This window comes from Salvelinus alpinus, chromosome 25, assembly GCF_045679555.1.
Source record: "Salvelinus alpinus chromosome 25, SLU_Salpinus.1, whole genome shotgun sequence".
Taxonomy (NCBI): domain Eukaryota; kingdom Metazoa; phylum Chordata; class Actinopteri; order Salmoniformes; family Salmonidae; genus Salvelinus; species Salvelinus alpinus.
This window is the reverse complement of record NC_092110.1, coordinates 520378-534450: the sequence shown is the minus strand read 5'-3', so window position 1 is coordinate 534450 and position 14073 is coordinate 520378. Positions and strand designations below refer to the sequence as shown.

At 42.2% G+C, this 14073-nt stretch overlaps 1 protein-coding gene across 3 annotated transcripts in view; it reads right to left on the bottom strand.

Annotated features, from left to right (window-relative positions):
- Positions 1-14073, bottom strand: part of wdhd1 (WD repeat and HMG-box DNA binding protein 1) — a 44398-nt gene that overhangs the window by 18500 nt on the left and 11825 nt on the right. For 2 of the 3 annotated variants that reach the window (XM_071365098.1, XM_071365099.1), the window contains exons 9-12: positions 7703-7809; positions 4622-4781; positions 4050-4239; positions 56-240 (exon numbers count right to left, since the gene is read on the bottom strand). In XM_071365098.1, coding sequence (XP_071221199.1) covers positions 56-240; positions 4050-4239; positions 4622-4781; positions 7703-7809 — 642 coding nt within the window. The remainder of the gene's footprint in view (positions 1-55; positions 241-4049; positions 4240-4621; positions 4782-7702; positions 7810-14073) is intronic. The other variant, XM_071365101.1, reaches the window with a different exon arrangement.

The following is a 14073-nucleotide window of genomic DNA, read 5'->3' as shown; positions in this document are numbered from 1 at the left end:
TAATATAAACCTTTCAGGCAAGACTAAAGCCTGAGTTGTGTGGGCTGGCTCTCACCATGAAGCGGTGCATGAGGTGTGCTGGGGTGGATCCTGGCTGGAAAGCCTTCTGTGGCAGGGTGGGCATTGGCCCGTCATAGACGGGCCGGAGGGGAGCAGCCACAGCAACGGGGGGCACTATGGCGCTGCCCGCGTCGTCGTCATCAACAAACTTATCCAGCCCCAGTTTGAGCGAGCCTGTGTCTGTGGTAAATGGGAACACATGCAATACAGCTCAGTGACTTTGTTTAAGCAATCCCAGTCTTGAATTAGGATGACAAGGAAAGAGAAATGTATGTGCTTGTTAACAAGATTCAAGAGTACTTTGGTAAAATTAATGGGATGTATTGTTTCTCAGTGACTTTCCCACAATTAAAGCTGGAATCCTTAAGTGTGAAACTGCCACGTCCGTTTGGGATATTACAGCAAAAAAATAAGTTAATGCAAACAACAAACACATTTTCCTTCCCCCTAAGACATCATTGCACTGCATTAGAACAACAGAATACGTAGTGCAATATTTTTACCCTGCTGATGAACTCAGTTTCGCCAACAAAACAATAACAAAAGTGCCGGGGGGCGAACAGTGGTACCATTTCCACTATCTTTAAATTCTATGGCAAAGCCCTCATGGGATTGTTTCAATGTCACATGCACAAGTACAGTGAATATGCCTTTCTTGCCAACTCAAAACCCAACAATGCAATAACAATGTATTACTAAAAAAAAACATAAGAAATATGAAATACGTAAAGTAAGTAAGCGCAATATATACAGGAAATATTTAAATTCAGCTCCAATACCATATTTACATGTGCGGTGATACTGGAGTGATGAGGTAGATATGTATAGGGTTAAGGGGACTAGGCAACAGGATATAAAATAATAAAGTAGCAGCAGCTTGCATGCGAGCGGGGGTGCAAAAGTGTAGTCAGTATAAATGTGCATATTATGTGTGAGTGAGCAAATGATGGAGTGAGTGTTGGATTAACAGTGTGTGTGAGTGTGTAGGGACCTGTGAGTGTGAATAGAGACAAGAGAAAAGAGTGCAAATATTGAAATAAAAGGTCAATGAAGATATGAAGTAAACTCTGTATGTGTAGCTATTTTGTTAACTATTTACCAGTCGTATTGCTTGGGGATAGAAGCTGTTCAACAGCTTCAATAGAGGGTTCTTACAACTCTATTGTATCTGTGTGAACTGAAAGTGGGCCTCGGAGATTTAACACTGACAGGAGATTTACGATGTCTTTGGGTGATACCACATTCCAGAGCATGAGTTAATGTTTCTGTTCTATATGGTACCAGGGAGACATGGCTCAGGGCCAGACTCTGGTTTCTACACAATGAGAACATTTTTTAAGACAGATACTGTCTGAATTATAAGAATCTTTCATACAAATCTTAACCTTGTGACCCATTCCATACATCTGTTGTTCATCATATAGACTGAAGGGGGTGTATCTTTGCTATAAAATACCTTTGTACCTTTGTCTCGGGGCTCTTAACGAATCATCTGAGGGTGATTCGTCGACCTGCCATCACTCAATCGATTCACTTTGTGTGTGTTGTATTGACCTGCTCCCTTATTAATAAGTGAAAAAAGATTTAGTTGAAATATGACTCTGACTTGTGTGATATGTTTGTCTCTCCTCATTTGATAGTAAAGAAATGAACCACCACAGAGAGGCACTGTGTCTCACTTTTTTTTTTTTTTTTTTTATCTCTAAGGCTTTTGATACAGTTGATCATGCTATACTGAGACAGAGATTGTCAAGCGTAGGTCTTTCGGAGCATGGAGTTGCATGGTTTGCTAACTATCTGTTTGATAGTGCACTCAATTTGATGGGCTTATTTCTGTTAACTTGTCTGTCTGTAATGCTGTGCCCCAGGGCTTTGTACTTGGTCCCCTCTTATTCACTATTTATATAAATAATTTAGACAAATTGGCAAAATGCACAACCTTAATTTTATGCTGATGATACTGTTATTTATTGTTGTGCCTCGTCTCTCACAAAAGCTTTTCAGAACTTGCTAAATGTTTTTTGTACTGTTCAACATACCTTGTGTCAATTGAAGCTTATCCTCAATGCTGAAAAAACTAAATGGTGTTTTCTAAAGCAAGAAAAAGACCTAAACCTTTCACCTATTACTACCTGTCAGGGCAATGAGATTGAGGCTGTAACGTCATAAATATCTTTGAATTTTAATTGATGACGGCCTCTTAAATTGCATATTCAATAAATTACAATTTTTTTTAGGCTGAATTAGGGATTTTATTTTAGGAATAAGGCCTGTTTTTCCTTTTGAAGCCAGGAGGCTAGTATCAGCTACATTTATACCTATACTAGACTATGGTGATATTTTCGCTCAGTGTTTGAGATAAATTGACACCCTTTACCATGGCGCATTGAGATTTATTTTAAACTGCAAAACCCTTACGCTCCACTGCACTTTATATACCAGGGTTGGTTGGCCTACTCTAGTCACTCGTAGGCTCAGTCACTGGTATACATTTATTTACAAAGCCATTTTGGGTTTACTACCATTTTTATTTGGGCATTTTTATTTTTCAGAAATGTGGTGGGTACTCTGTTTGCAGGAACTTATCCTGCTTATTGTTCCAAATGTCCAAAATGAATTTGGTAAAAGGGCTTTTATGTACTCTGCACCATCGGCTTGAAACGCCTTACAAAATAGTTTTAAACTTGAAGAACTAAAATCGAAGTTTTTTGAGGCTGATTCCTTGACCTGTCAATGTTTTTAATTAGCTGTTTTATGTTGTTATACTTCTGCGATTTCTATGTTTTTTACTAGATTACTTGTAGTTTTTCATGTCCGTCTAATTGTGTAATGACTTGGTGCTGCCTATCTTGGTCAGGACGCTCAATGAGCCCTTCAGGGTTAAATAAAAGGTTAAATAAATAAATACAAATAAATCGTTGGGCAGAGCACGGTTGGGTCTTCCTTTGTAATCTGTAATGAACTGTAGCCCCTGCCACATGCGGTGGGTGTCGGAGCCTGTGTAATATGATTCCACCGTAGTCCTATATTGTCCTTTTGCTCATTTGATGACTCTGTGGAGGTCATAGCAGGCCTTCTTGTACTTATTCCTGTCTTCGATCATAGCATCAGGGTGCTGTATGCGGTAGCCCTGCTCTTTAGTTTAGCGCCAACCTCAGTGTTAATCCAGGGCTTTTGAATGGGAAAGGCGCAAACCCTCACCGTGGGTACAACTTTGCCGATGCATTTTTTCAAATGTAGCCGGTGATGGAGGTGAAACATAGCAAAGCAGTCCTGTAGGATACTCTCTGATTCTGGTGACCATTTCTCAACGGAGCGAATCGCGTGTACTTTCTGTTTCAGCTTCTGCTTGTAAACAGGAAGCAAGAGTACGGAGTCATGATCTGATTTTCCAAATGGCGAACGAGGGAGGGCCTTGTATGCTTGCTTGTGGGTAGACTAGCAGTGGTCTAGGACTATCATCCCTAGTGGCATTGGAGATGTGTTGATGGAAGTTGGGCATCACGCCAGCAACCAGAAAGGTAGCCTCCGGGTGTAGGGTTTGCTGCTTGTTTATAGCCTTGTACAGTTCGTTAAGCGCCAGCTTGTTATTTTTATTGTCCTAAGGTGGAATGTATACAGCAGTCACAATAACAGCTGAAAACTCCCTTGGGGAGTAGAAGGGCCGGCAATCGCCTGTCTTCTTGACAGGCGAAGAGTGGGACGACACTTCCACCGCACTGGAATTAGCACACCAGTTGGGAGTTCATGAAGAGGCAAACCCCTTGAAAGACAGAGTTAGAAAGTCTACGGAAAGGGCCACATATCTGAAGAGAATTGTCTGTCTATTTAATTAATTAAATACTGTAGCCATGCATGGTTTACTGCAGTGTTTGGTTTTATCTAAATGAAACCCAGAGGTATTTATCAGCTCAAATAATTGCTGTTATAGAAGACGAGCCAGCTATGATACTTTGATCAGCTATGTACGACGCACATCGCTTTCTCACCCAGTGAGTTCTCGTCGTCGAGGAAGGCACTCCTGTTCCGTGCTCGCCCCGTGGCAGGCATGAGGTCGTCGTCATCGTCCTCGTCCCCGGGGTTCTTGGCGGGTGAAAGGGCGCCCTCGCCGATACCCTCGTCCATGGGTCTGTCGTCGTCATCGTCGTCGAAAAGATCGTCGTAGCTGGCTGGAGCCTGCTAAAGTAGAATAAAGCTCACTCCCAAAGACAGAATGTTATCGGGAAAGACAACCTGTTCTCAATGACTTACTGACCTGGTTCAATCACGGTTTATAAATAACATAGAACTGTGGAATGGACATCAAGATCTCTATTGAAATAGAGGTGAACGAAGCAAAGAAACATGGCAAATACTAATAGCATCAACGTTGACCCTAGCTCTGTAGACTAAGCAGATCGAGCACAACATGAACTGGTCCAAGAAGACCATGCTTGGGGTCAATTCTGCAAACAAACAGACAGTATTAAAGTGTACCGATCCCAATATTGGTTTAGAAGTGAGTTAGCAGTGGCACATTTGGGTGGGATAGAGAAGCCTCCATGTAAGACCAGAGACTCACCTTGGTACTCTTTGCAGCCGTAGTGGAGGAAGAAGAGGATGAAGAAGAGGAGAGCCCATCCAGCACGCCAAGACAGCCCTCTGTGTCGGTGTAGGCTATTTGACCGCCCGAGGGATGCCAAGCCAGTCCACACACGGTGTAGCCCTTCTCATGCGTCTGCCTACCGAATGGACAAAAAAATCCATGTCAGTGGATTCCACTTTCAATTACTTGAGCATCTGATTTAGTTCTACCTGGAGTGTCAGATGTGTGGTGTGGGGGGGGGCCCCCCGGTGATTGGTACTAGGGATGTTAACGGTTAACCATTAAATAGGAAAATACATTTGACCGATAATGCTTATCGGTCTATAGATCATTTGCATAATTCAATTGGCGCTTGTGTATTTTTGTTAGTTGTCATGTATCTTATTTATCACACGCGCACAGCATACAGAGAACCTAGTTTGAGGAGCGGAATAGCCCATCACCGGTCAGACAGCACAAGAGCACCTCTTCAAAAACCTGGTACTGGAGTGAAACGTGCTTTTACAAGGCGAGTCATTGCCCGTTGTGCAACAATAGCTGCTTTATTACAGGAGAATGTTCAATAATTGGCTATAGCCTTTTGACTGTAAGACGATAGAAACATGCAACAAGAGCAAGCCTATTCAAGTGGAACAGAGTTTTAGCAACATGAAATCTTATTAAAATATGTACATATTTACCCCCAGGAAGAATTACATTATCTGACAAGTGAGCACTTAGCTATATGGTCATCACTCACCCACTCCTCCAATGACAAGACTTCCGTGTTTTTTAGCTTGCTAAATAAATAACTAGCTACATAAATAGAAATGCTAGCCCATGTGTGTCAAACTCAAATCAGCGCACGGGCCATATAGAAAAAGCACAATGAATTCGTAAGCCAGACATAGCCTAGAAAAAAACATGCAACTGCAGCCCAAACTGGTCAAACTAGAAGTTCAAATATTAAAACAAAAAGGAGATCATATTTGCAGATCTGTATAATATTCTGCTACCATAATCAAAAACTAATTTTATAACTCCAAATAACAAAAATGTAGCTATAGGTTGTTGTAACATTTAAACATATGTTGCATTGCATGGATCACCGACTGCTGAGGGGAGAACGGCTCATTAGGACAGAATGGAGTTAATGGAATGGTATCAAACACATGAAAACCATGTTTTCGATACCATTCCATTCCAGCTTTATTATGAGCAATTCTCCCCTCAGCAGCCTCCACTGCTCAAAATGTATTGTAGTTGAGCAGCCAGCCTAGGCTACTGCAAACGTTGCTGTAATAGGCCTACATGTTTCTTCTTTGCATGGTGTTTGGTTGCAGGTTTTGTTTTTTGGTTGTTCATTGTCACACTTTAAAAAACCAAAGCAGGACTGCAACATTTTAGTAGCATAGTCTGACTGTGGCATTTGTCTGTACACTTTCCCTCTGCTGCACGCTGTAAACAGCACACACGAAAGCAGCGCCATTGTAGTTGAATTCAAAGATGGGAGCGCATCAGACTGTAACTTCATGAAGTAGATGACTCAACTGTTGACTCATTTATACCACCTACTGGGGAGCCAGGCCCAGCCAATCAGAACGAGTTTTTCCACACAAAAAAGCTTTATTAGACAGAAATTCTCCTCAGTTTCATCAGCTGTCCGGGTAGCTGGTCTCAGACGATCCCGCAGGTGAAGAAGCCGGATGTGGAGGTCCTGGGCTGGCGTGATTATATGTGGTCTGCGGTTGTGAGGCTGGTTGGATGTACTGCCAAATTCTCTAAAATGACATTGGTAGAGAAATGAACATTCAAATCTCTGGCAACAGCTCTGGTGGACATTCCTGCAGTCAGCATGTCAATTGCACACTCCCTCAAAACCTGAGACATCTGTGGCATTGTGTTGTGTGACAAAACTGCACATTTTAGAGTGGCCTTCTATTGTCCCCAGCACAAGGTGCACCTGTGTAAAGATCATGCTGTTTAATCAGCTTCTCGATATTAAGGGCCTTGGTCAGGAATGTGACCAAGAACCTGATGGTCACACTGACAGAGCTCCAGAGTTCCTCTGTGGAGAAGGGAAAACCTTCCAGAAGGACAACCATCTTTGCAGCACTCCACCAATCAGGCCTTTATGGTACAGTGGCCAGATGGAAGCCACTCCTCAGTAAAAGGCACAACAGCCCGCTTGGAGTTTGCCAAAAGGCACCTAAAGACTCTCAGACCACGATAAAACAAGATTATCTGGTCTGATGAAACCAAGATGAAACTATTTGGCCTGAATGCCAAGTTTCACGTCTGGAGGAAACCTGCCACCATCCCTACAGTGAAGCATGGTAGTGGCAGCATCATGCTGTGGGTATGTTTTTCAGCAGCAGGGACTGGGAGACTAGTCAGGATCGAGGGAAAGACAAATGGAGCAAAGTAGAGAGAGATCTTTGATGAAAACCTGCTCCAGACTGGGGCAAAGGTTCACCTTCCAACAGGACAACGGCTTTGTCATTATGGGGTATTGTGTGTAGATTGATGAGGGGGGGAAACTATTTTATCCACTTTAGAATAAGGCTGTAACGTAGCAAAACGTGGAAAAAGTCAAGGGGTCTGAACACTTTCTGAATGCACTGTAAACAAATGTGTACACAAATATGGAAAATTTCAGGGACATGGGACCAACACGTTTCTATTTTTGTTCAGTATAAGTAACTGTCAGTTCCGCTTTAAACTCTTAATGAAAAGTGTACTTTCCTTGTATGCATGCATGCACGTAATATTACTGTTTGGAAAAAGTTAACCGTTTGTTGACCGGTTAGTTGGCACCAAAATGAACCCAAATTTGCATTTCTAATTGGGAATATTGCATTGTTTCCATTGTGCCAGGCAAGATCAGTCAAACCCAATCAAGTATTTGAAAAAAATACACTATTGAACTTATATTGAACCCAGCTCTGCACAGTTCCACTCAAATGCTTCAACCAAAGCAAGGAGAACCACAGTCAGTCGAGTTGAAATATTAAATTAAATCAATTGAGCGAATCGAATATTGCTTTCTAGGAGTTTCAGTGTGATTCTGTCTCATACCTTTCCACACACAGCTTGCTCTCCACGTCCCAGACCGTCAGCAAACCCCCGATGCTCCCTGTAGCCAAGAACTTCCCACAGGGCGACCATGCCACGACGTTTATTGCCTGGTGGAAGGAGCAGGGAATGGAGAAAGATGGAGAGAGGAGGTGGAGGTGAGAAAATGACTCATTAAAGATGGAAAACCACCCTTTTAAATGGGAGCAACAGACCATTTTCCATATCGTTACCAATGTATACCAAGTGAAGTGTGGGTGAGGTGGTTTATAGGGCGTGCAATGCTTTTCTAATGAAATAACACATCAGTTTCCAATAACTGCTGTGAAATAAAGTTACAGTTCAATTAGTGCTACGGATGAACAAACCTTTAATATGTTTCATGCCAAACTTGCATTAAGTTAAAAATCAATGGTTCAGGTTATGGTGTTCCTGTAGGTTTACGGAGTGTAGGGCTAACCCTAATTAGTCGACTGGTCGATTGTTTGGCGTTAGGCTGTTGGTCGACCGAGATTGTTGTTTCAGTCGAGCAGTAACAGACACATACACAAAAGTTTGGACGCGCCTACTCATTCAAGGGTTTTTCTTTATTTTTTACTATTTTCTACATTGTCGAACAATAGTGAAGACATCCAAACTTTGAAATAACACATATGGAATCATGAAGTAACCACAAAAAGTGTTAAGTTGAGGACAGAGGGCGCTGTTTTCACTTTGGGGGAAAATCGTGCCCAATTTAAACGGCCTCGTACTCAATTCTTGCTCGTACAATATGCATATTATTATTACTATTGGATAGAAAACACTCTCTAGTTTCTAAAACCGTTTGAATTATATCTGTGAGTAAAACAGAACTCCTTTTGCAGCAAACTTCCTGACAGGAAGTGGAAAATCTGAAATCGATGCACTGTTCTAGGGCCTGCCTATTAATGTCCTTGATATTTATTAGTATAGATGCACTTCATACGTCTTCCACTAGATGTCGACAGGCAGTGAGAGAAGAAATGGAGTGTATAACTTGATCTGGGGTCGAATAATAGCTCTCGGCATGACGTGTCACCAGTTTCCTGTTTTCTGGAGAGCGCGTGAAGGGACCTGGATTTGCCTTCTGATAAGCTGTCGTTATGGACGACTAATATCTCCGGCTTTGATACATGTGACAATATCATCGTAAAGTATGTTTTTTCAATATAGTTTTATTAGATTATTGAAATTTATTCGGGACGTTAGGCGTGTTGCGTTGTGTGCCTTTGTTCAGGAAGGAGAGCTTAGCGCCACTTTGCTAGCTTTCTGTGCTAATTGACTGGAGAAGAGGACATTCTAAATCCAAACAACGATTGTTCCCGACAAAGGACCCCTTGTACAACATTCTGATGAAAGATCATCAAAAGTAGGACCCATTTTATGATGCTATTTCATATATCTGTCGAACATGTTGTACTAGTCGTTTGCGCCCAGATTTTGGGTACTCTCTCGCTATACCTAAGCTGGATGTCGTAATGAAGTTATTTTTAGAATTCTAACACGGCGATTGCATTAGGAACTAGTGTATCTATCATTTCCTATACAACATGTATTTTCTAGTAACGTTTATGAATAGTTATTTGGTCAGAATAGTTGGAGTGTCATAAAAATATCCGCACATTCTGGGAAAAAGATGCTACGTTAGCACAATGTATAACCACTGATTTCAGCTCTAAATATGCACATTTTCGAACAAAACATAAGTGTATGTATAACCTGATGTTATAGGACTGTCATCTGATGAAGGTTTATGAAGGTTAGTGAAAATTAATATCTATATATATATTTATTTATTCCCTATCGCTAACGTGCCTATTGCTATCGCTAACGTGCCTTGATGAATGAATGCGGTAGTGTGGTAGGCTATTGTAGTAAGCTAATATAATGCTATATTGTGTTTTCGCTGTAAAACACTTAAAAACTCGGAAATATTGGCTGGATTCACAAGATGTTTGTCTTTAATTTGCTGTACACCATCAATTTTTCAGAAATGTTTTATGATGAGTATTTAGGTATTTGACGTTGGTGTCTGTAATTACTCTGGCTGCTTCGGTGCTATTTCTGACGGTAGCTGTGATGGTAGCTGCAATGTAAAACTGATTAATACCTCAAATATGCACATTTTTCGAACAAAACATAGACTTATTGTATAACATGTTATAAGACTGTCATCTGATGAAGTTGTTTCTTGGTTAGTTTGGTTGGTTCTTGGTTAGTTAGGTTGGCTTTGTGCATGCTACCTGTGCTGTGAAAAATGTCTGTCCTTTTTTGTATTTGGTGGTGAGCTAACATAAATATATGTGGTGTTTTCGCTGTAAAACATTTTAAAAATCGGACATGTTGACTGGATTCACAAGATGTGTATCTTTCATTTGCTGTATTGGACTTGTTAATGTGTGAAAGTTAAATATTTCAAAAAAATATCTTTTGAATTTCGCGCTCTGCCTTTTCAGTGGAATGTGGGAGGAGTTCCGCTAGCGGAACGCCGGAGCCAGACAGGTTAAACAAGTCCAAATATACACTGCTCAAAAAAATAAAGGGAACACTTAAACAACACAATGTAACTCCAAGTCAATCACACTTCTGTGAAATCAAACTGTCCACTTAGGAAGCAACACTGATTGACAATAAATTTCACATGCTGTTGTGCAAATGGAATAGACAAAAGGTGGAAATTATAGGCAATTAGTAAGACACCCCCAAAAAAGGAATGGTTCTGCAGGTGGTGACCACAGACCACTTCTCAGTTCCTATGCTTCCTGGCTGATGTTTTGGTCACTTCTGAATGCTGGCGGTGCTTTCACTCTAGTGGTAGCATGAGACGGAGTCTACAACCCACACAAGTGGCTCAGGTAGTGCAGCTCATCCAGGATGGCACATCAATGCGAGCTGTGGCAAGAAGGTTTGCTGTGTCTGTCAGCGTAGTGTCCAGAGCATGGAGAAGAATGTGCAGAGCATGGAGGCGCTACCAGGAGACAGGCCAGTACATCAGGAGACGTGGAGGAGGCCGTAGGAGGGCAACAACCCAGCAGCAGGACCGCTACCTCCGCCTTTGTGCAAGGAGGTGCACTGCCAGAGCCCTGCAAAATGACCTCCAGCAGGCCACAAATGTGCATGTGTCAGCATATGGTCTCACAAGGGGTCTGAGGATCTCATCTCGGTACCTAATGGCAGTCAGGCTACCTCTGGCGAGCACATGGAGGGCTGTGCGGCCCCACAAAGAAATGCCACCCCACACCATGACTGACCCACCGCCAAACCGGTCATGCTGGAGGATGTTGCAGGCAGCAGAACGTTCTCCACGGCGTCTCCAGACTCTGTCAAGTCTGTCACATGTGCTCATGTGCTCAGTGTGAACCTGCTTTCATCTGTGAAGAGCACAGGGCGCCAGTAGCGAATTTGCCAATCTTGGTGTTCTCTGGCAAATGGCAAACGTCATGCACGGTGTTGGGCTGTAAGCACAACCCCCACCTGTGGACGTCGGGCCCTCATACCACCCTCATGGAGTCTGTTTCTGACCGTTTGAGCAGACACATGCACATTTGTGGCCTGCTGAAGCCAATCAGTTGTGTTGTGACATGGTAGGGGTGGTATACAGAAGATAGCCCTATTTGGTAAAAGACCAAGTCCATATTATGGCAAGAACAGCTCAAATAAGCAAAGAGAAACGTAAGTAAATCATTACTTCAAGACATGAGGACCGCCACAGAAAAGGAAGACCCAGAGTTACCTCTGCTGAAGAGGATAAGTTCATTAGAGCTACCGGCCTCAGACACTGCAACTGAATGGGAACTTTCCTGCCCACCCATTTGATCGATGTCAAATACATTTGATTGACAACTACGAGATGAACAACTGTTATCCACAGTTAGCATAAGTTCAGCATAGCTAGCAGCCCAAATAAATGCTTAACAGAGTTCAAGTAACAGACACATCAACAGCAACTGTTCAGAGGAGACTGTGTGAAATCAGGCCTTCATGGTCGAATTGCTGCAAAGAAACCACTACTAAAGGACACCAATAAGAAGAAAAGACGTGCTTGGGCCAAGAAACATGAGCAATGGACATTAGACCGGTGGAAATTGTTTTTTTGGTCTAATGGGTCCAAATGGAAGATTATTGGTTCCAACCGCCGTGTCTTTGTGAGACGCAGAGAAGGTGAACGGGTGATCTCCGAATGTGTGTTTCCTCAACGTGAAGCATGGAGGTGCGATGGTGCTTTGCTGGTGACACTGTCAGTGATTCTACAACGATATGCCATCCCATCTGGTTTGCGCTTAGTGGGAGAATCATTTGTTTTTCAACAGGACAATGACGCAAAACACAGGCTGTGTAAGGGCTATTTGACCAAGAAGGAGAGATGAGTGCTGCATCAGATGACCTGGCCTCCACAATCACCCGACGTCAACCCAATTGAGATGGTTTGGAAAAGCAGCCAACAAGTGCTCAGCATATGTGGGAACTCCTTCCAGACTGTTGGTAAAGCATTCCAAGTGACTACCTCATGAAACTGGTTGAGAGAATGCCAAGACTGTGTAAAGCTGTCATCATGCAAACGGTGGCTACTTCGAAGAATCTCAAATATTAAAATATAATAGGATTTTTTTAACACTTTTTTGGTTACCGCATGTTTCCATATGTGTTATTTCATCGTTTTGAGGTCTTCACTATTATTCTACAATGTAGAAAATAATCAAAATAATGAAAAACCCTTGAATGAGTAGGTATGTCCAAACTTTTGACTGGTACTGTACGTACACACACACACAGAGTATATATTTGCGCCCATCTCAGTGAACTAATCCATTCCGGAGGGCTAGACTAAAAGCCAATTCATGCTTGATTGGAAAATGTGGTAGAAGGCTCCATATGGAGGGTGTGAAGCAATCGCAGAGCCTCCAGAGGCATGCAGAGGCCAAATCGAGCTCCGTACCGCAACGCCATGCGCCTCCCAAATTTTCTAACAATGCAGAAGGAAGGCTCTGTATAGCTCCGTATTGACATGATTTGTTGAATGTAGGTGTGGGTTGTACATGCTGTTTAAACAGAAACTCACTTCCTTGACAACAGCTCTGCACTGCTCTGTGAAGCGCAAGAAGTATGAATGCCCTGACTTCTGCGGAAGCTGTATCACCATAAATACCGCATGGCCAATGCAGACGTCGGATTGACCAAGCGCCCAGATGCACAATGCACTTCCCTCTCCAGAATGCACATTCATTGTTTCATAACAATTGTGTGAATTGTTTGCGTTTGATTGTTAGTGTATATCAATTCCCCATTACATATATCACCAGTAATACATTTACCAGTAATTCCTAGTCTGTTTGTTACTTTGGTTACAGTAATTTATTTGAATGCATTCAATATTATTATTCCAGTCTCCCCTCAATGTCAGACAGGACACATTGTTTGCAGAGTGCACAACCATTCTATTTACGAGTTTTGTCAATTTAGTTATCTGTCTTTTGTTTGGAGCGCTCCTGGCAATGTTGAGTAAGGACACGCATAGAAGTAGGCCTATAGGCTACCTGGCCTACGCACAAATGTAGGCATATAAATGTGCCCATTTGGGGATCTGATAGTATTTCTGATTGACTTAACGCACCACCATTAATGACCTGTGGAGCTTCTCAAAGTAATGTTTTCTTCCCCTCAAACAGAAAGCAAACAAAGTCTGTTTTACATCCATTGAGAATTACAATACTTCCTCAATGTATTTGATCAAATCTTTCCAGCGCTCTCCCTTTCGATAACCAGTCTGCGTGAAAGGGAAAGATGTCATGCTCTGATCCAATTGAAACGTAATGAAATAGGCCTACCTGATTACTTCTTATCAGTGCTCGACTTGGACTGAAATAAGCTCCGGTACCCATTTTGGGTGCTGCTACTGTTTATATTTAGGTCCAGGAGCTCCACAATACTTTTTAGCTAATATTCTATAAGAAGAACAGGAGCTCAAGCAGCAGAACATGTGAGGTGGCGGAACTCAGCTCCGGTGAGCTCGTGCCCAAGTCAAGCACTGCTTCTCATCCCTTGCGCAAATAGCCTACAACTGGGTCTGTCCCGAGCTCACTGGCTAAGGAAACTGAGAGCCTAGAATATTTTATACAATGTTGGAAGTTGGCTAGCACAAGCTTTGGGCCAGACCCAAGTTAAATAGTTTGTACAATGTTTCAAGTTCGTTGCAGCCATGTGTAGCCAATGTGATTTATAGGATATTTATTTTTATATTTTCTACCTGCATACTGCAATGTTTTTATTTGTTGGCTTTATGTAGGCTATTTTTACATAGTTGGCAATGGCAATAGAAGTTCCCTTTTAGGCTTTTTAAATTTTTATTTAGATTT